The sequence below is a fragment of the Cariama cristata genome, unplaced genomic scaffold (genome assembly GCF_000690535.1).
Source record: "Cariama cristata isolate BGI_N322 unplaced genomic scaffold, ASM69053v1 scaffold18372, whole genome shotgun sequence".
NCBI classification, from domain to species: Eukaryota; Metazoa; Chordata; class Aves; order Cariamiformes; family Cariamidae; genus Cariama; species Cariama cristata.
The window spans coordinates 14,222-36,238 of NW_009603501.1; the positions used below are offsets into that span (position 1 = coordinate 14,222).

Genomic DNA, 22,017 nt, shown 5'->3' on the forward strand with positions numbered 1-22,017 from the left:
GAGTTTTGTTCATAAGCCATGGTTTATTCGGATGTATTCGGCTGAAGCTGCCCACAAAGAGGTACTTGCATTGCCAAAGTAATAAACTTCGTTTTTGCCTCTTAGAAGGACAACCTGTTTGAGCTTCCATTACTGTATTACCTGTTGTAATTAGGAACTCTGTTATTTCTGCCGCGCTAACTGCTGATCAATGCTCTGCTATGTCGGCTTCCTCCGACTTCTACGTCGAGCTCAGCCACGCGCACTGGGAATTCCATCCTGAATTCTGACTGACATCTGCCAAACCTGAACTCCGAAGCGAGGGCAGTGGAGACGTACTGGTCATCAACATTTTTTTCCCCCGCTTAAGGTGCTGTGTTCTTTTTGCTTCACCTTAGGCTTGGATGCCGCTTGGCCTGGGCAAAGACAGGTCACTGGGGTCTTAGTCCTTGGAATTAGTGATTGGAAACGCTGTGACGCTCCGTCTCCGGTTTTAGGGTGTGTAGGCTGATCTGAAATTCATGGGTTTTTTGAATGACAGTTACTAGCGGTAGCTGTGCCTTTTCTTACCACCATTTCTGTATGTTGCAAGAAAATACTAATAATCACAAATGCAAACTTTGGCCTGCTTTTATGAAGTTGGTCGTTTAATGGATTTGCTGCTCAGAAAAAGCTTAAAAATAATTTAAAAATTACTTCATTCTTTTATTAAGATTTTTAGCTATGTTGTGCTTTTTGTGTACAGGACTTTGAGGGAGACAACTAACAGCCTCTGTTAGATTTTGAAATCTACACGATGTAATTGCACTCTTTTTTTGTAGTGGAGAGTGGATCTGGTACTTTACAAACTGAAATTCTTGAAAGCTGCTGCTGTTCCATAATTGAAATGACATCATTCATGTACAGTTCGAGATCTTTGAATTTACTGACAGTTGTGCTGAGGGAAGAATTACATTTGATTTTAGGTTTTCATTTATTATACATTATTAAACATGAATTAGTAAACGATCAGAGACTGTACAGTTGATGTTAATGCAGAATTTAAGAAAGGTAAAACTTTTCTTGTAGTTTAACAGTATATTACAAAAATGTTCAGTGAATTCAATCTCTGAAGTATTGTAGGAAGACGCGAGTTAATATGTTAATAAGAAACAGAATTGTGCATTGTACTACGGAACGGCGTGGCAATAACAGGCCCTTTCCTACAAATGACTTCAGCAGTTGCTCAAACGCTGCGGGTAAAAGCCACCTCCAAAATCCACTAGGTCTTAATGTGCAGTAGAAGAGAGGCGCCTTGTCTGGGAAGTCTTATCGTACAAGGTGTTTTCAACGCCTTTTGCAGTAGCTCGGGAAGGTCCCGGCCTTGGCAATGTATTTCTGTACCCTCAGTTCTTTGTAGAAATACTCTGTGATGTCTGGGCCAAGAGCCGGCCAAAAAAAAAAACTGAAACCCGCCTGACAATATGTTTAATTGTGTGTGTTTGTTTAACAGCACCGGTTCAGGCCAAAACCTACACCCTAATCCATTCAGTGTGATGAGATTTGTAGAGCTCCTGCTGTAAATGATGTCATCGTTCTGAGTAGTGGCCATGCTCTGGTGGGTTGTGTGGTGGTTTTTTTGTTGGGTTTTTTTTTCTGCTTTCTTGTTCCACAGCTGCTTCTGGACCATTTGTGCTACCACAGACCTAGAAAATGACTGTGGTTGGAAGACTTGGCCCTTCCCCAGGGTTCACCTGTGGCACTGCAGTTGTTTGAAAAGCAAAAAAATTCCTCCTGCCTGGTGGTGTCGAGCTGAAGTTCATTCGTCTTTGTCCGCTGACGTCATTGCTGTACAGGTACCGTTGCTTGTAGTCTGCTTTTTTTTTTTTTTCTCTAAGCATGAGTTGAGCATGATGTTCTGAACACCAATTTTATTTTTTTTGGTAAAGAGTCAGCGCAGTACGAGATTATTTTATGTACTAATCGCTTCTGTAAGAGGGTGCAAATTGGGGCTTAATTCAAATTGGAGGCGCAAGCTTTAATCCACGTTAAAGACTGCTGTGTGCTGGCTGGAAGAGATTGTAAGGTTCGTGGGGCAGGAGCTCTGCGTGTTCTCATCTGCCTGAAGTGTCGTCTTACCTGCTCACCTTCTGCTCCGCCAGGGAGAGGGCCTTCCCTTTTTTAGCCAGTTCAGGAGAACGAGCGAAATGTCAGCAAACGCTGCCCCTTGCACGTACAGCGGAATTGTGAGCCAGTGAATGGGGCTGATGTCAGCGTGCATCGTCTGAGAAGGCGTTTCCAGTCCACGCGTTAATCCATCTCTCCTGCACAGCGTGGGTTTGGCAGCTGGGTCATACAGCCAGCGCATGCAGCTGAGCGCCGCTGCATCATGATGCAATGGCTCTTACGCTCTCACGAAGTACGTACGTAGGTATTAAATCCGTTGGGGCCGCTTGCAGAGATAAGGGTGGAGTTGGCCGTATGTGGGGAATCAAGGCATTTATTAGCATACAACCGAAGTGAATCAAAAAGGTCTGTAATATAGAAAGAAACGATGGTTTAAAAGCTGGGGTTTCAAACCAGAGTATAGTTTGGTTTTGATCCCCAACCCCCAGTTGGCTGCAATGGAAAAATAAAGGCGGCATGTGTTAACTAAATGTTGCTGCTGTGGTGAAGCGGCAGGCTAAAGGCGTTGGGGGTAGAGGTCCACCGCCAGCGGGAGAAACCCCGTTGTGCCTGTGGAATTTTGCACCTCGCTGCTGGTGCTCTTGCCAGAGGTTTCTGTCATCATCCTGAAGGCAGGGCTTTGAAGGCGCTTGGGCTGATCAGCTCCCTAAGTGATTTGAAGTCTGCCCATCGCTAAACTTGCGGTCTTGCAAAAAGTTAGGACTTCTTTTGAGTCCTGTAAAATGATAAAAGTAGATGTTCAGGTCATACTGTCTATCTGTGGGATTTGTGGGGGGAGATTAAACTTCTGAAAGTTACTTTGATGCTTCCAAGAAGCTCAGATTTTGTTGGCTTGAAAAGCGTATCGTTTTCTTGTGCCACGCTTCTATCTCCGAATGAATTTGTAAACCCAAACAGTCCCAGTAACTAAGTAACAGCAGAGCTGAATGTTTTCATAAAAACAACGTTGCTGCTTGGAGATGTGATTTACAACCGAAGTGTGTGTCTGTACATATAGACACAGGCAAAAAAGTGATGATGACCTCATCTTAAAACAGCTCACAAGAGCAGTCCCAGTTTTTTAGTCTCTAAGCCAAAGACAAATTTACCGTAAGCAGCCAGACCGCCGTTGCCTTCAGTTGCAGCATCAGCATTAATGTCAGTAATTGCTGAGATCATGCTCTTGGTAGTGCTCAGTGCTTGAAATGTAAACCTAAAAGAAAAAATGGATTATCTTGCATCTTTCCTGCTATCTTCGCACAGACCGGAAAGAAGGAGAAGCTAGTTAATATTCAAGATTTTACAAGTAAATTGCAACACTTTATTTGTTTAATTTTGATGTTGCCTTGTTAGAAGACTGTTCTTAAATGAATTTAATAGCCCTTTACTTAGGATCAGTTGTAAGCGATGTCTTACTGCAATTACTTGACACACAAAATAGACCTGCGTGTTTTCTAACCTATTTAAAAAAAAAAAAAGCATCTTCAAGTACTTTTATTCAGCAAAAGTTTCTCCGAATTTATGGGTTGCGTTCCTCTGTTCTTCTTTAAACAGATTCCGGATCACAAGCAGAATCCTCTGATAAATTCTTGTCACTTTTAGATGCTGCATATCTAGCCCTCAGTTCATCAGTGTTCATAACATTTAAAATTTCTAAGTCTTAGACTTGCATGGAGCAGTTAATAGTCTTTACCAGAAGGAAAACTTTCTATTTGTGTAATATTTATTGATGTTAAACCCACATTATATCAGCACAACAATCCAAGGTAATGATAATACATTTTTTTATAAATACAAATAAAAGGTGGCAAAATAATGCTAGTGAAGCTAAACAAAAAAGTAAATTAGCATGTCACAGTCGAGAAAAATTTGGCAAATGATATGACATACTTCTTCCAGAATAGAATCAGGTTATTCCCAGATGACAGACTCTGACGTTAATCTAGATTAACGATCCCCAGAACTGGTCATATCCTGCACCAGAATAGTACTACCTTATGTGCTAAAAGTTTATTAGTCACTAAAAAACAAAACAAACTTTGTGTACGTACAAAGCAATACACGTATAGCAGTAATGCAATATATGGTGTACACAATTACAAAATTAAAAAAAACCCCTAAGTACAGGACTTCTGAATAACTGAACTGAGATAAAAGGTTTCAACACTTTTATTATAAATAATGAAAGATACCATATATGTGCTTCATATAAGGAATACAGTGTTTTCCTTTCATAGCAAAGTATCGTAGCTCGTACCATCAAATGCTCAGTTTTCTTGTCGGGCCTAGGAATTCTTCCACCCCTCCCTCCCCTTCATCTGAAATTCACGTGGTTCTAATGTAAGACTACCTAGTCAGGTCTGACTTGGGCGGGGCTTCAGTTTGCTGTGGATGTGCCTTGCGTTCTGAAAGTGGCCTTCAGGCTTTTCATCTCCAGCGCACAGACTCTACCCATTAGAAGAGCTGTCGTTTGCCTACAGTCGGCAGAAGAGAAGACTAAAATCTACCGGAGACACGTGCTATGTTAAGAAAGAAAAGAAAAAAAAAAAAAGAGGCGCAAATTCAATGTTGTTTTCGTCCATCTTCATTTTCTACTTCCTCGGATCTGCAAGCTTATCACCTGTGGTGTATACTTGTCGTTTTAATTCGTATTGCAGTCTCAACCCACTTTTCACTTACTATACGTTTCTAAAATCCTCATACACGTTACACAAGCTTTAAGCAGTCGAACATCCCATACACACCCTCCCTAGTTTTCCGCTCACCTGTTGTTTTCGTCCATCTTCATTTTCTACTTCCTCGGATCTGCAAGCTTATCACCTGTGGTGTATACTTGTCGTTTTAATTCGTATTGCAGTCTCAACCCACTTTTCACTTACTATACGTTTCTAAAATCCTCATACACGTTACACAAGCTTTAAGCAGTCGAACATCCCATACACACCCTCCCTAGTTTTCCGCTCACCTTGGAATTTCAGATTCTCGCCTGGGAGTATTAGGAGGTTACAGAGTGGCCTTGGGAAACCCCAAGAGAGGTTCTGCCCCTTGCCCTGTCCCCCCCTGCCCCTTGCAGTAACCTGCCGCAGGGGTTCAGGCTGTCCACATCTTTTTCCCCACCTAGTTACTGATATTTATAGTCTGGTGTGGACTGTCACTACGTGTCAGCTCCTTTTCTTCAGTATCTTGAAGAGGTTAAAATTACTTATGCTTAAACTGTCTTTGCCGTATGTTTGTAAGTAAGCCTCCTCCTGGATGGCAAAAAAGGAAAAATACAAAAGAATTTAAAATGACGCGTTGATGTCGCTTTATAGAATTGTCCATGCTAACGGCGTTTAAGGCAAGGTATTTTTTTTCATTGCAGAACAGAAAGCAGTTTGCGGAGATACAGCATTTGCTTACGCTTCTCTTCCTTGTCCCTTCCTGTCTTATTCTTACAATATTGCACTTGTTCATCGTAGCTATCAGAACGCATTGCCGTTTTAGAGCTAGAGAGAACCATACCTTCTAATTTCCTTTGCGGTCTAACGGCCTCAAAGAAAACGTCTTGCAGCGTTAAGGTGGTGCAGCGTCTACTTACTGCTTATGAAGGCACGTAGTGATAAATAGCGTTCTCTTCTGAAAAACCTGTCTCGCTGGCGGGTCTCGGCCTTTAGAAAAGGGTTATTTGTAAGAGCTGAAGCGACTTAGGTCTAAGGAACCGGTGAGTGTGATTTGTTGTGCACTGTGTACCTTTCTATTAATAATCTATCTATTCTTCTAATTTGGTATAATGAGTAAGGAATACATGGTTATTGTGGTTGCTGTTTATCTTTTGTACTTGAAGGTGTCTGCCTTTGCATAAAGTGACATAGGAGTATCATTGGTCAAGGCAATGGCTTTCAGTGTTTCTGCTTTGAAAGAAAACGGTGGAAGCGGCAGTTGAATCTACAGGTCGTCGCTCTCTACCAAGCCAGACGGCATTGTCAGGTGGACTGGGTTTGCTTCAGGCTGGAAAGCTGCTTTGATGTCTAGTCCTTGGTCACAAAGCGCAGCGTACCGGCTGGCTGAGGGCCGCACCTTCTTTGGCTTGGTCGTCTGAGGTGGTTGTTGCCACTGAGCTAGAGGTTACAAAGGAAAGAAAAAAGGGTTAGCCCGCTGGAGCGGCGCAACGGAGCGCGCCAGATGCACAACCAGCCCTTTGGAAGGGAGGCACTAAGTGCCGAGCAGCAGCAAACCATTGGGTCAGAGGTAAGGTGGTTTCAGTTCTTGGTGCGTTTGGTTGGGTTTTTTTCCCCTCAGCATCTAGTTTCACCTTCAGCTGTGGGAAGTAAAACCAATAGCGTCTTTCTTTGTTACTTGGCCTTTTTGGCATCGCTTTCTACCTTTCCTTGCGTCACCGAGAAGGGTAACAGCCAGGGGTTTGTTTCCCTGCAGTAACGCTACAGGGACAGCCCTGTTCAAGGGTTAGTTGTTGCAGATGAAAGGAAATCGTCTGGCTGCCATTGCCACCCCTCCTACGCCGAGCCAAAGCTCTAATTCACAAGCCCCACCGCCGCCCTCCCCCCAGAAACCATCCTTTATCAATTCCCCCCTCCCTCCCCCCCTTCATCCTTGTTACGAGAAGGCGGGTCAGAGGTTTTTGGTTTAAGAAAACATTCACTATGTAAGGGGCTGCTTTGGAACAAACCGAAAAATTAAGCAGAAAGCCACCTGCTACACTTCTGGGAGCTGCCACGGGTGTATTACGGACCGACGGACACAAGAATACAAAAGGTTAGGGAAGTGCTAGCAGAGCAATAGGAGTAATGATCCACAAAAGTAATGTAGTCATGCCATTATCTGTTGTTAATGAGCTACACTTAAGATATGAAGCAAAACCAGAAAGCATGCATGCTTGTTTCGCTTTGGGTATCTGAAAGATGGCGAAATGTACTTTGACAGAGCATTTGTGGTCTTGATGTGGATCGTTATTATTGAGGAGAAACTATAAACAAAAGAAAGAGAGACCAAGGTAAACCATTCTGTCAAACAACTGAAAACTTGGAGAACTGTTGCTTTCGGGGGGATTAATGCGATGACGGAAGTTGAAGTCACTTACTGTAAACATCCAGCCTGGCAGTGCAAGACACAATCCCGGCCTCATTCTTCGCTGAAACGGTGTACCAGCCCGCATCCTCCTTCGTAGCGCCCTGAATGAGCAGGCAAATGTAGCCGTAGTTATCCTGGTGCATGCTAAACAAAAGAAAAGTAGAGAATTACTATTTAAATTGCAAAACAGTGTAGACTATTTTAAAATGTCATTATAAACCGACCCAGTCCCAGTTACAGATTAATTATAGTCCACTTTTAATTAATAGGGAACTTCCTCTGAAATTAGCAAGTGGAGAATAAAACCTTGAGTATGCTCGATGATTTGGCGGTTTAATATCCTGTATTGAAAACTAAGCAGCAAAAAACGCATGAAGTTACTTCCCTTTCACAAGTACAGATTCAGAGAACTGGAACTCTGAGTAGCAGGGATGCCAGCACTTCCCCTGACTTTCTGGGGGAAACGATAAAAAACTTGAGGAACGAGGTACTGAAATACTCTTGTTAGTTAGAAGGACAGCAATAATTTATTACAGTGTCGTGTCAGTAACGAGTTCCTTTTCTTGCAATATTATCATCAGTTTGCTTTTAAACGTGCCTACAAAATGTTACCAAATATTGAAGACAAGTTTGTAGCTCTTAGAATATAAAATACTGAATCTTAGTTGCTTAACTACACAGCAGAGTTACGAATCGAGGTTTCTGCTGAGCAGCAGATAGTTTTACTTAGGAGCCTTGGTTTTCACCAGTAAATTTCCGTAAGTCTTGGTTCTAGAGGAGAAAAACTACTTCTCCACCTGCTGAAAGTGCAGAGATGGTTGTTTAAGTCCAAGGATGGAAAACAGAACTAACATTTTCATTCTGGCTTGGCCACCAGGCTGGCTGCACGTTTGGGTAAATGTCATAAATTATTTCAATAACTAGTAAATATTTATGAGGTGCTGTTCACACAAAGCATTCTTAGGACCTTCTAGGTTTTCACTTGTGTTACAGGATAAATCGTCATTGAAGTCGTACACGGGGGAGATGATTCTAAGTCAGTCTAACCTCACGCGGTCTGTGTTGTATGTGAGTGACTCGTTCTCTTTCTTCCAAAATATCTGAGGAGACGGCTCCCCCGAGATTCGACACTCCAGTCGCACTGGGAATCCCTCAGTCACGCCTGTGTTCTGTAGCTTCTCTATGAACACAGGGGCCTTGTGCACTTCCTTAGCTGTGAAAATAAAGATTGCGGTCATGTTGACGCTAGTCTATGAAAACGTAGCCTTTCGTTCAGCAACAGGCTAGAAACCAATAATGAAAAATCTTAAGTGGCAGGAGAGGTAAGTGTTGTCTTCATTAATCACAAAGTCCAGCCTTGGAGGTGCCATGGCCTGGTTGGCATGGAGGTGTTAGGGCAAAGGTTGGACTCGATGATCCCAGAGGTCTCTCCCAACCAAACCGATTCTGTGATTCTGTGAATGGCATCGGTGTGATCAGAGGCTGTGAAACCCCAGCTCACACCCTGCTAACTACCCCGTGGGAGACACCGGCCTGCACAAACGGCCATTAAAATCCCCCTTCAAGTAAATAGTCTGGTTTGTGGCCTCCACTGTGCCTCAGGACAGCAGCCCTCTTTTCCCGACCGTGAGCACGGAGGCTACATGCCCCTCACCTTACGCCACAACGTAACGCATCACCTACAAATATATGATAGCTCTGTTTCCTCTTCTTACCCCCCCCTAGCCCTCGACCCTGTCATTTGATGGCACTTAACATTCTCCTTTTCCATGTTATCCTTAGCGTGCTCGGCGTGGAAGCTCAGCGTGAAGCTCTTACCTGCAACGATGAGCTCCAGGCTGAATGTATTTTCACCAGCGCGATTGCTGGCAATGCACGTGTAGATTCCAGCATCTCTGGCTGTGACTGGTTCGATGATCAAGGAGTGCACACCGTTCTCACGCACCAGCATTTTGTGAGAGCTGTCGGGGCGAATTGGTCTTCCATTAAGCTGCCAGCTTAAATCTGGAGTCGGTAATCCACTAACCTGAAGTGTAAACAGAACAATGGGAAATGGTCTGAGCCGTAGGCAACCCTGGAGGAGTCCTGACGTGTTCCCTCAGAGAAGGTTGGCTTTGTTTGCTACTGCAGGCGTACCACAGGATTGAAAGATCTAATTCCATCCTGAATTACACATTGACTCAGCTGTAGTCAGTTACTGACTTTTCTGGCCAACTCCCTGAATTCCGTGGTGTCTTACGGGCGAGACTGAAGAAAGATCAGTCTTTAGATACCCTAAGTAATAATACATTGCAAAACAAAAGGCAGGGTGACACCTTTTGTCTTCTTTTTTATTGTTTGCTCTTCAGGTGGAATGAGAAGCTAACTCCTCTCTAGACGAATAACTCCGTGTAGAAAACTTGCAGACAAAAAGATGTTAGCTGACTAATTACTGAACTCTTTAAGTTCCATTCCACCTAGGTGTAACCTAGTGGCAGCACCGCTTGGTCTGTGGGAACAAGTCTCGCGCTTTTGAAAGCTGTGCCATTTGCTGTGGGTGCTGCTTGAAAACAAATAGCTTCTCCCAAATGTATCAGCAGAAAATAAACAGAAGTCATCCAAGCCTTAGTGAATTCTGTTAGGCAAAGTCGTAAATCAAGATTATATTGTTTGAAACGTTAACGGGGGATCGAAACTCAAGTAGTAAAAGGACTTAAAACGGAGCAGCAGACTGTCCTTACAGCGTGTGCTGCTTCCCTCCACGCCCCAGCGTAGCCGCTTTCTAAAAGCCGGCTGACGGATTTGCCCGAAGCCCTTTCCTTGGAGGGGAGGCAAACTGTTATTGTCCGCTCAGTCCTCAGCGGTGAGATTAATTAACTGACTGACAGTCGCCGAAACCGCCAAAAGGTAAAATAGCTTGAAGGAGAAACCGAGCTGGGTTTTGAGTCAGGTAATGTTACCGAAAGGTGGCTGCTGGCCTTCGCCCGATACTTGCCTTGCAGTCCATTCTGCACAGCTTTCCTTCCTGAACAGTCAGGTCTCCAGGAGCCTGCAGAAAATGAGGCCGGAAGAATCGTTCCTGAATTGGTTCATTTTCATCACCACTGTCCCTTGATCGAGATCGTGGTCTTAAAATAACATGAGATAAAGGCAAATTATTTTTTTTTTCTCTGCGAAATCAGAAGAACCAAAATCACTTACAAGAGTGGTTTGAATTTTAAATCACCTCTGTGACCATAGTCACTCCATATTTACACACGTACATTGGTAGCATTTGGCTCAGACTGAGTTAATTGTGACGCTGTACTTATTAATTACTTTCATTTAATTCACATGTTGTGGCAAAACATGGTCTAAGATGATCTTGCTACGGAATAACTGCTTGTAATAATCATTTGTTTATATGTGACTATTTTTATTTTTAGAGTTAGTCTTCAAATCACTGCAGCACAAATAAAATAAGTGGGTAGGCGTTCGCACGCAGCTTCAGATCCACATTTCTGGTCTCCTGTGTATTGAATCCCGTCAGCCTCGCTGATTACACCAGAAAGCGCACGTACTGTTCATTAATTATGTTTACCTTTCAGAAAATAACAGCAGCTAAAAGCTAACTCATCTCAGTTGAGTTCACACCACACTTCCCTTTCATCTTCTCTGTTGAAGACCACACAGACAATTCTGCGGATTAAAGTGCTGTGGGTATTTATTCCTCATTTAACAGGTTTTTTTTGTTTGAGAGATTCCTGAACGTTTTCAAAGCCACCAAATTGTGGTGTCAAAACAACGAGAATTTCATTTGCGAGCAACAGGAAGAAAAACTTTTGTCGTTAGGTACTGTAAAAAGTTCAATAAAAAATAAAAAGACGGAAAAATAGCTCCTGTCCCCAGAAACGATATGAATCGCCTTAAGCTTCCACAATACCAGCTAATCCATTTTCGGCATTGGCTGTTCTTGCCTGTTCATTTAATCTGTCGAATCTTTTTCTAAGCGGTTCCTCATCTAACTGGATTTGTTTCCCCAGTTGAAAATCGGCATCGTTCCATCTGCGGGATGTGGCCATCCAAGCCCCTTGGAATTGAAACCGACTCCGAGATCAGTGTCTGGCCTTGCCTGACCAGCTCCAGCGGGTCCGGCCGTGGAGCCAGGTGCTGCCCGCGGTAAGGCCCTGTGGCAGGGCAGAGGAGCCGGTCAGAAACCCTCCAGGAGGACGTTCCTCAGTGACACCTTACCGTGACGTTCTCTTTTCTGCCTGCCTTTTTCTGTTAACTTCTGCCACTGCTGCCGTTTTGCCCAGGGCTGCAGTATACATGGGGCAGTATATGGGGCTATACTGTGTGGCTGTACGTGGGCTATGCTGCCCAGGGGGGGGTCTTTAGGTTAAAAGAATTCATAACTGCAACAACAACAAAAGCTTAAAAGCCCCAACAGTTACATTTGGAGGACAAGCTGCTGCGCTACTGTATAGGAAGATAAACACTCCAGCTGCACACTCCGATACACCGAGGTTAAGTTTCATTAGAGTTGCTTCAATTTGGTTTATTTTGTCCTTCCCTCTTGTTGCCCTTCTCTCTGTTACTGCTCTGTTTGAATTCTGACCAGTCATCGCTTTTGCTACAGCATCATCCGTCATAAATGGATCAACCCCTGCAAAATGGGCCTTCGTAGGATTTCTACACATCCTCTTCAGGTGCTGTTGCTAAGACGCCAGTAACGTACAAGTAAGTGGTGCACGGCTGAGCCAGAGAGGTTAGCAGGCACCGCAGAGGTGTGAAAGTCGCTCTGAAAGCCACCAGCTCCCTGCTGCGGCAGCATAAAAAGGCAGCGCTGGACAGAACTGGGGGGGGACTGACACCAAATGAAATGGAAAACAGGTTAAGAGTTTGTGAGCGAAGATGGTGGGGTTTTTTTCTGATAGTATGTTCTTGAATTGTGAAAACATAAGTTTTCAAATTACACACTTGAAAGGAAACCTAAATCAGCATGCTGTGTAGTCTAGAGTCAGAAATAAATAATGCATTTCTTTTTACCTCTCTGTAAACTTACCTCTGAAATTGCAGACTACTTTTTAAGCCTTCCTTTTAAGAGGTGGAACTAGGGTTACTTTAATTCTAAAACATTTTGTGGTTTTAAAGAAATACTGAAAAGCATAGAGCCCAGTACTTCAGATGTCGAGGAACGACAAACTGCAATAGACTGGAATACCCCTGACCGAGCCGTGGGCTCTTCAGAGTTGTGATGTGGGCAGCACGCGGCAAAGATGAGTTCCAGCAACGCTGACGTCCCGTACCAAACGGGCCCGGGGAGATGCTCGGGGGGCACAGGGTGCTGGGAATTTCAGCCAGCAGGATGCTGGGGAAGACTCGGTGACCGACTATGCTAATGATCACTAATTTGGGATAAAGGAGATGAAGTTCAAATTAATCCTCTAACTGAGAGCTGGGGCAATAGGAGTATTTCTTTTTAAAATCTTCCTTAAATCTCACGCATTGTAAGAGGATTTATTTGGGGCCGTGGCTGCAGTGCACCGCCAGACAGCTTAGGTCCTGTGCTGTCATCCGAGGGATTGGGCCCAAGCTTTGTACGCATCAGACAAGTCTAAAGTCTAAGACAGTAACATCTGCAAGCTAGGCAAATTTCAGAAAAATACATGAAAAATGAAGTAACAGCTACAAAGAGTCTTTTAAAATGTCTGTGAGGTAGCAAAGATGACAAAACCACAGTTCTGCCAGAACACATGCTGCAAGAGGTTAAAAATACTTCAGGAAAAAGCCTGTCAGCAGTGCAACAAGTCAAAAAGTTCACTAAGCTACTCACTGCAACACTTGTTCAAAAAAAGAAGGAAAAAAAAAAAGGTTTTGTTGCTCTCAAGCAGAAAAGCTTGTAGAAATAACATCGCGATGCCACAGGAGCGTTACGTGCCGAAAGTCGATGGGGAGGTGTGTGACAAATACCGCGGTGTGCAGGGGAGCACAGTGTGGTGGTGGGGTACCCTAGATAAGCCGACAGCGGAGTCTGTCCGAGGAAGGGTTTACACGTTTGCGTGTCATCAGTCTCGGGGAGAACTGACAAATGTGGCTGAACAGAAATAGCCTTGTGCTGAACGCTTAGCGGAGACAGCCCTTCCCCGCGTAAAGGCATCAGCGCAAGCCCTTCACATACGGCAATTTTACAGGAACTAAGAACCCCCAATGCTTAGCAGAAACAGCCCTTCCCCGCGTAAAGGCGTCAGCGCAAGCCCTTCACGTATGGCAATTTTACAGGAACTAAGAACCCCCAATAACGGCCCTAATTTTAATTAAAATGCTATATGGAAAGCTCTTACTTATAATTCATTACTCTACCGGAGATGCAACCAAAGCCGCAGTGGCTGCCTGAGTGCTTGTCACAATTGGAAAATAAAATACCAGCCATAAGCGCCCTCGGACTTCACTTGCATTTGGAGAGGTTGACAAAAGAGCCTCCTCCATTATCACCCACGGGTTCTGCCGTCACAGAGAGAGAGACCCCCACATTCTATCCTTCAGAAAGATGCCAAAGCATCAGCTGCTCGCTGCTCTTCCCCACACCCATCTTCCTTTTACTCGTCCTCGTATTTAAAGACGTTTCCTCTTTCTCACCCTGTGCGCACGGACTCATTCAGCAGAAACCTGACTCTCTGCTCAGTTTTTTCCCTTCAGGGACTGACTGAGACTTTTCCTTCTCTCGCCCGTTGTTTGCAGGTGCCGAGTGCCTGCCTGACTGGCCAGGCTACGCCAGGCGGACCCAGCTTTTCCGGGGCTGTTCTCGCACTGCCGCGATGGCAGGATATTCCCCTCCATACGCGCTTGGGGCTTAACAGGCCTCAACGTGATGCATTAGAGGGTGAGATGTTGGGAAATGCTTTCAGGATGGGGGGAAGCCCGGTTTGTTCTGCACAGGAATAAGACCGACAAGATATTTCACACAACCAACCTCACTGCTTCCCGATACTTTCTGGTTCTCAGAGGGGGGGAAGAGAGCCTCTTTGGCATGCAGCAGTTCCACAGGACATACTACTACCACTGCTAATCGTTACAGGACCACTGCTGTGAAGGGAAAATTCCCTTTCTTTATTGCCCATTGACTACATAATTACATCTATTCTATATATTACAGCTGGGCAGTATTGAGATTCTGTGGCCAGTGTGACCATTAAGCAAAACACGTGCCTCATCACAGCAGACTCCAGAACTGGAGCCCTCATACTCCCTTGAAAGCAGTTCTGTTTGGGTAACCAAAATGCATTTTTCTGTGTCATCTAAAGATGTCTAAAGCTGTGCTGAACAGCCTCATAAATGCTTTGGGTAATTAAAAAAAAAAAGTGAAGGGAAAATTCCCTTATATGGTCCGAAAACATAAACCAAAGCTTCATATGTGAATGATTGTAACCTCACCAAAGATAAGTTTAATACTTTATTTCTGACTCATAATTCCTTGTAAGAACCTGAACTGAAATCTTGAAATATTTCTAATGTAAATCTAATAAACTTCTTTGGCATGCAGTTATTTCTGCTGTTTCTTTAAACGAACGCTTACTAGAAGCTGCAGAGAGCACAGGTTCCTGGTAGGATCCTAGTCAGGTGAGATGGTTTAAAAAAACCCAAGTGACAAGGGCCTTCCCAACAGCTGATGGTGTAATTTGAGATAAGGGCTAATTAGTGAACATCACAAAGAACGGAGGAGGAGAGAGGCAAACCGAAAGATACTTAAAAGTCACATCATTTCCGATGTTCCTTATACTTCTGAGTGTGCAAGCTATGCAGACTTTCTTAGACAGCAGCGCTCACATTTCTTCCCGAATGCCACTTTTAACTTACCTTCTTACTGCACAGCCTTTATCTCACTGTAATAATTTTGCAAAACACGTATTCTTAAAAGAAAGAAAGAGAGAAAGAAAAAAGCATCCAGTACCTTCTCATATGAGGCTGACCAGAAGGTGACCAAGGACTGCGGCCTCTTTGATTTACGGCTTGAACCATCAGCCTGCCTGTGCAACTTACTCTGCCCTGGGGGGATGATGGAGAGGAGGAACATTAAAAGACTTGAAGCATGTAATATTAATAAATATTCAACCTGATCTCTTTTTGCCCACTCTAATACAATCTCTTCTTCCACAAAGTCATTGAAAAACATTTGTCAAGTTACTTTCTGATATTAAACTATTTTATCAGCTTCCAATCTAACACAGAACAGACTGGAATAATTGTGACTATAACACAGTCACGGTTAAAATGTTCCACCCGCAAGTTTTTCTTTCAAAAAATATTATTAGTACCTACCACTGGCAATTAAGTCCTTAAAACAGTGGAGTGACCAAGTTACTGATGTGGGTGGGAGGTTTCTCTGCGTATGGCAAGTGGACAGAAAGAGAAGACAACTAGTTCAGGATCTTGGCAACGGCACTTGGTCGGCGTTGGCGGATACCGACAGAGCTGCTGCTGCCTCCGAAGTGGATTGATCCACGTGATCTGGTGGGGCCGCAGCTCAAAAAACCCCCGTGAAGGTAAAACCAAAACTTGTACAGGCGCTTCAAGGGTCCTCTCTGAAGGGCGAGCCTGCTTTGGGGGTAGGCATCGCGCCGAGGGACCTTGGAGATAGTTCAGTCGTCTTTGGTTATGTTCAGGGAACGATAAATCAAACGTGGGCACTGTTGTATTTGGTCCCTCTTTGTTTTACTTTGTTTTTGAGCGGACAGATTGTCCCCCGCAAGCACCAGCGCTAACAAATTTGGGATGGGACTGCCTGAAGCCAGAACTGCTGACCCCCGGGGCTCTGTCGAATTCACCAGATAAGGGGTAAAAGCACCTGGTGGTAGCAATGACCACATGCAATAGATACAAATACAAGAGCTACGTATACAAATACTACTGTAGGAAAAGTTTATATAATTTTATATAACAATGCAATAATTTTAATAACTTTTGAAAAATGCTAGTTTGAAATAGCTCTTTGATAAATGTATAGAAGATGTACATCTGTCTCTGCGCCCTGGACTGGTAGCAGTAAGGCAACCTCCACATCAGCCCTGCAGCCTATTTCAGGTCTAAGCTGTGAGCTCCACGCTCAAGTCTGTCAGCATAAAAGTGACAAATATTTTTGTCACAGTAATTCAGGGGTTGCAAATAGCTGTTGGTTAACGACTGGCCAAAGCCCATCAAAAACCCAATTTCACTGGGGTCTTGGTGTCCCACTTTTATTCCCACGACCCATTTAATCCACAGGAAAAACACTTGCCTTAAAATAAGCCATTATGCATGACCTGCAGCAATTTCTTCAGCAAAAGCTTTTTTTTGTGTTACAAGACCATTAAAGACATCTGGAACAAATACATCTCTATTTTAGGCACCGCTGCATATTAATCTTTTTCTGGCAGGTGATGAATTCACACATTTTGGGATAATTTCTGCCTATCTCAACACATGAAGGCATCACAAACAGAAACACAAAGGGCAGTTAAGGAGTCTGGATAGGGAAGAACAAGCAGGAAGCCAAAGGTTTGGAAAAGTCACGGGATGAATAGGAAGGAAGCGATGAGTGGGAAGTAAATTCATGAGAAGATGGCCTAGAAAAGAAGGGCAATCCCGACTGAGGACTGTGGGTGTATAGTGCAAAGAAGTGGAGAGAATGGGATAAAAAAGGACGAAGGTGAAAATAAGGACTTGACTCGAGCCCACACAGCTCATGGAAAGCGATCAGTTAGGGGACGTAACCTGTAAGTAAAGGCCCAAACCAGGCGAGGTCTTGTGTTTGTCTAGGCCCGGGGTCAGTTTGCTCTGGATTAAGTTATAGGGCAAATTTTCCTGCAAACCCCAGCGGTGTGTGAGCGCCTTAATTCCAGATCGCCGCGCTTTACATCGGAGGCAACGGTGCCTGCCGTGTTACCTGCCAAACGACCATTTCCGAGGCGTGTCAACAAGTCGATGTACACACAGAAACCCTGTCACCTTAGTCCAGATTGTGAGACGGCATAAACTGGCAGAGCCTTAACGAACTGGATCCTTTGCTCTAATCAAATCCCTTTCTATCAGCTAAGAATATGCCTTTTTGCTTTGTGGTTTGGGCGTTCCAACAGCAACGGCCAAAACGCAGCAGCAGCCTAGCAAATCTCTACCAGTCCATCCAAATCCTGATGTAGGCTCCCTTATATTTGTGTATTTCGCTTTTCTTAAGGAAAGGTTGCCAAATTTGCCTAAGTTTGTGACAGCTTTGAGATGTGGACAACTTTCCATGAGAATCGAGTAGGCTATGCCAAAATTATTTCCACTCAGGATGACCTAAAGGAATTGGAATCCAGATCTTTGAGTGTGAAAGGCTAGTACATTAACTCATAGCCCCTCTTTGCCTCCATTGTACTGTTAAACACATAGTAAAAGCAAGCAAATTGTAGAAGAGATAAGTATGTTTGCTTGGGAATTACACTGTAAAGAAAGAACAGAACGGGCTCGGTGAGACAGACAGATGTTTTGTTTAGGGGAGCCAGAGGAGGATTCTTCTGGTTCTTCTCCAAAGAGGGGAAAAAAGCACAGAGACAGAATTTCATCATTAAACAAAACCGCTTTTGCAATCCCCAGACTAGGAACAATACAAAACCACCTCATTTTAGTACATCAAAACACCCACTGACAAACTAGTGTCATCAATGACCAGAACTGATAACCTCGGTCACTGTTGTGTCACTGAACGAGCGTTATCCAGAATAACAAATGCTGAAAATTAGGCCCTAAATACTCAGGGACAGAGTACAGCGCCCAAACACAGAGGCAGTTTATTCACCAAGTTCTCTAAGACTTTGGATCACACGGTAACACTACACAGGGGAACTCTGTACGTGCGCTAACACAACACTTACAGGAAGATGAACAGGATTCACTTCTTACACCTTCAGCATGTATGTATTCACTCACCATTTTTAAGCCTGCTGTGAATTTCCACAATTTAAATGGTACCCAGTGTTGTAACACAGTGGTCATCTATGTGTAAATGCTCCCAGCTTGAAGAATTCCCTCCGCCTTATGCTTTTTCGCTATTATTTCTTTATTTCTGTTATTTGTATATGTAGAAATAATATTTCAACTACCTAGAATTAAGCACTGCGGATTGTAGAATCTAACCTAAAACTGCTATTTGTGTGTCGCCTGTGTGTGCGATCCCACGTCTTCCCAAGCACGCTGCAACGAGGGCAGGATTGACGGTTAAAGAGCAAGGCAAAAATGGCAGCATCACGCGAAGTAACCTAGCAACGTTCATAACAGAGCACAACACTCCTGGTTAGATTAAACTCTCTCTCAGTGATACAGGCTGTTAGTTTACACTGTGATTCTACTTGCAGGCCTGGCCTTGGCAAGACCTTTGGTGCTACGGAAGAAAATCAGTTATTACATCCCTGAAGTTACATTACTGCCTTGGTTTCTCCCGTGCAAATCTTTCCCCTCAATTTGCTGTGCTGTGGGGAAAGCGGATTGAAAAAGCAACTTCAATAGGATGCACGAACTGTCAGTTTAGCTACGTCCCACGCGCTAGCGGGTTTCTGTTGTGTACCTCAGCTCTTGCGTTGGGTCTGTGAAGAACAAATAACATTACAAAACCAGGAACACTCCGTGTTTCAGAAAAACATTGTTTAAGACTGAGATCAATACAGGAGACCTCCTCACTACATAATAAGTGCTAGAATTTTTTGCCTTACGGAATCGCAATCACTGCCTAATGTGAACATGTTGGGGTGTGATATATTCCCACTCATTTCAAAAAGTTGGCCTCAGTCAGTGAGTAGCGTCGAAGGCAGACAAATGAAATCACTGGATTGGGTTACTTCTGCTGGTAAACTGGATTTTTTTCTCCCTTTATAGTATGTATGCTATCCGTGCTCAGGCTACTGAGATGTTATCGGCTGAAACAAACGGTGGAAGAGTGATTAAAAAACAACACCCCTCCCTCTGAAACCTCAAACTGTAGGAAAAAACCTGCTGTTGAGTTGCTAATCTCTTGGAGATAGAAAAGTCCCACTCTGCTGATGCAAGATGAAAACAGAAATCTAACTCGCATACTCTATGGTGACTTCATCATTTAATTAAATCATGCACATGTAAGATGAGATAGTTTTCTGAAGATTTATGTCCAGAAGCGTGTTTGCTCTGGAGCCGAACCTTCGTTTACCTGTGGGTTAGTAGCCATAATAGTGTAATTCCCATCATCATCCAGGGTGGAGGCTGCAGTATGCAGTGAGCAAGTTCCGTCAGGTTCTCTTTGAATTCGGTAGTGATCGCTTCGTTTAGAAATTTGCTTCCCATCTTTAAACCAATAAATCTGCAGGAAAAAAACAAGGCACGGCTGATAAGAGGTGGGTGCTCACTGTCATCATTTCTCAATTAATAGCGCTAACAAATCTTAACTGCTGAAAACCTCTCCGGTAAGCATCAAAAGAACCAGTTTGATCAATCTGTAAAAGTGCCGAGTCGCACTCCGTGAGTCACTTTCACTAAAAGACAAGTTACAGATCAGCAATCGTTCAAAGCCAAAGACGGCAGCACGAACATTTACCAAAGAAATGTACAGGTGCGTGAGGGCTGTAGCCCCCTCAAGGACAGAACATTTCGAGAACTGAAAATAAATGTCCTTGCAAAAAAAAGTTCTATTGCAGAGAAGATCACTAACTTTAAATTTTTATTTCACTTAAATCTCAAGAAGTTGCAGAAAGAAGTTAAGAATGCTATTGCTCTCTTTTCAGAAAATAAAAACGTAAACCACGGTAATTATTGGAATAATTAATTCAGTGATGAATAAAACAGAAGTCATGATCTCACTGCTGAAACACCACTTTTGTCTCCTATCCATTACGCTGACCGGACTGGACGGAAAAGCCAGAAGGGGACGCAGCGGCTCAGGCTGGCAGTGGGCAGTTCAGGATGCGAACGGGCCAGCTCAGTGTCGTTACACGACTGAAACCAACAGCGTCACCCCGACGTGACGGACAGCTGTGCAAACGGACAGCTTCACAAAGCAACAGCAAATACTTCAAAGCAAGCCAGCACATCGATAGCCTTTAATAATTGTACGCCAACACCAGTAGAGTTCCAAGTTGTACAGAACAGTTACATTTTCTATCAGAGGTCTTTTCCATTACTTTTGATACATAATTTTATTTTCTGGCTGACCCAAGATCTACTCTCAGTAAGCCAAAAAAAATGATGTATGCAGAATAATATCTCATAGTAATCCATGAATTACACAAAAAATACGTATGTGTTTTCAATGCCTCAAAGTGGAGGGGGGGGAAAAAATAAATCAAATATTTTGACCTAGCTTTGGGGTTTTTTTGCCATATTTTAAAAATAATATAAAACCCCAAACTGAAATCTGCTGGAACCAAAAGAAAAATGTCGTGTATGCATGAAAACTCACACAGGAATATGTGAAAAATTTTATACTAGGAAGGCTGTAGTCAGCTCCCCAAAGCCATCTTTAGGTAGAACATTATTTACTTGTCATTTCCGAACACGTATTACGCCATAACATCAGTGGTGTTCATCATTTCTTAAGTCACTTGTGCAGATACCTACACAATTTTTACAAGGTCAACCCGTACGAAGTACAACAACTATATTTGTCCTGGTTGCATGACTGCCGGGACTATTTAGCATGAGGAAAATACAAACGTCTTCCTCGGTCTAATTCTCGAACTGGGTCTTACAGTGAGGAAAGGGTGCCGGCTTTCCTATAAACATGAAGTGACAAAGCAAAGCACGATTCCCGAGAGAGTTTCATATGCTGGGTTCTTCATACGTGCCAACATTTCAAAGCTCTAAATTTACTCACTTGGGGGGAAAAGTTAGGGATATACTTTTAAATTTCACAAAAAGACAATGGAGAATGTTTTGGAGGGCACGAGTGGAAATTTCCCTTAAAAATTAATTACCATGTATGGTTTTTATATTAACAAGCATTATGTGTAACTAGAAATGATTTCATTTCCTCAATAGCTGGTTATACTCGTTTCCCATTTCGTCTGTCAGCAGCCTTGCAGAGACTCTGTGGTGCTAACAAAAGATTTAGTCATGTCTTCTCGTCTGCTGACAGAGCACTTACTGGAGATGCAAAAGATATCTGATCACTTATATACACATGCTAATGGGTGCTGGTAACAACATAGCTGCAAAAAAATGAGTTTTAACTTGCATGCTTTACATGTGTCATAATGTTGCTCGGAAATCTGCTGCATGAAGTAGTAATTATTTAATAACAATGCACTTATCAGAAATATCAGGAGACGCGCCAGGAATTATTACATGGAAATACATGCAAATGTTAACCAAACCAGCTACCCGAACTTCATGCATATGTTGTCCGATACTTATTTCCACTAAGTTTAAGAGCATTGGCATCGCTGCGTTTTACTTATGAGTAGTAAATCCGTACTATTACCTTTATCTGACATGGAGTAAAGTAGTAAAACGCTACCACTGCTGGAGCCAATGGCCCTTGCAGTGAAGGATTTTCTTTCTAGGATACCTTTTAATAAATGTACCATTAAACTATGTCAGCAGTGCACACTGCATCTGGATTGCTTTTATTTGCACCAGGTTTTCAGAAACCAATGTGTAATGACTAGAAATACAATGGAATACACAGTACAAAAAGGTTTTTGATCTTGGGCAGCACAGGCATTTTTAATCACTAAGAATTATATTCAGGCATGTGAAGAGCGAGCAGTACGAGCTTTATGCAACATTCACGTCTCAATTAACCTTTTGCATGGCATTGTCCAAACTCTGAAGAGAAATATCCCTTAAAAAGAAGTCTTCCACAATCCCTCCTGTATCACCACAGCTTCT

The 22,017-nt window shown here is 43.3% G+C and overlaps 1 protein-coding gene across 1 annotated transcript in view; it reads right to left on the minus strand.

Annotated features, from left to right (window-relative positions):
* Positions 1 to 5,480: 5,480 nt before the first annotated feature.
* The window catches only part of PALLD (palladin, cytoskeletal associated protein), a 36,651-nt gene continuing 20,114 nt past the window's right edge, over positions 5,481 to 22,017 (minus strand). The window contains exons 5-11 of the mRNA XM_009695241.1: positions 19,343 to 19,492; positions 15,101 to 15,195; positions 10,166 to 10,298; positions 9,010 to 9,217; positions 8,239 to 8,404; positions 7,202 to 7,335; positions 5,481 to 6,221 (exon numbers count right to left, since the gene is read on the minus strand). Of these exons, the coding sequence (XP_009693543.1) occupies positions 6,049 to 6,221; positions 7,202 to 7,335; positions 8,239 to 8,404; positions 9,010 to 9,217; positions 10,166 to 10,298; positions 15,101 to 15,195; positions 19,343 to 19,492 (1,059 nt within the window). The 3' untranslated portion in view covers positions 5,481 to 6,048. The remainder of the gene's footprint in view (positions 6,222 to 7,201; positions 7,336 to 8,238; positions 8,405 to 9,009; positions 9,218 to 10,165; positions 10,299 to 15,100; positions 15,196 to 19,342; positions 19,493 to 22,017) is intronic.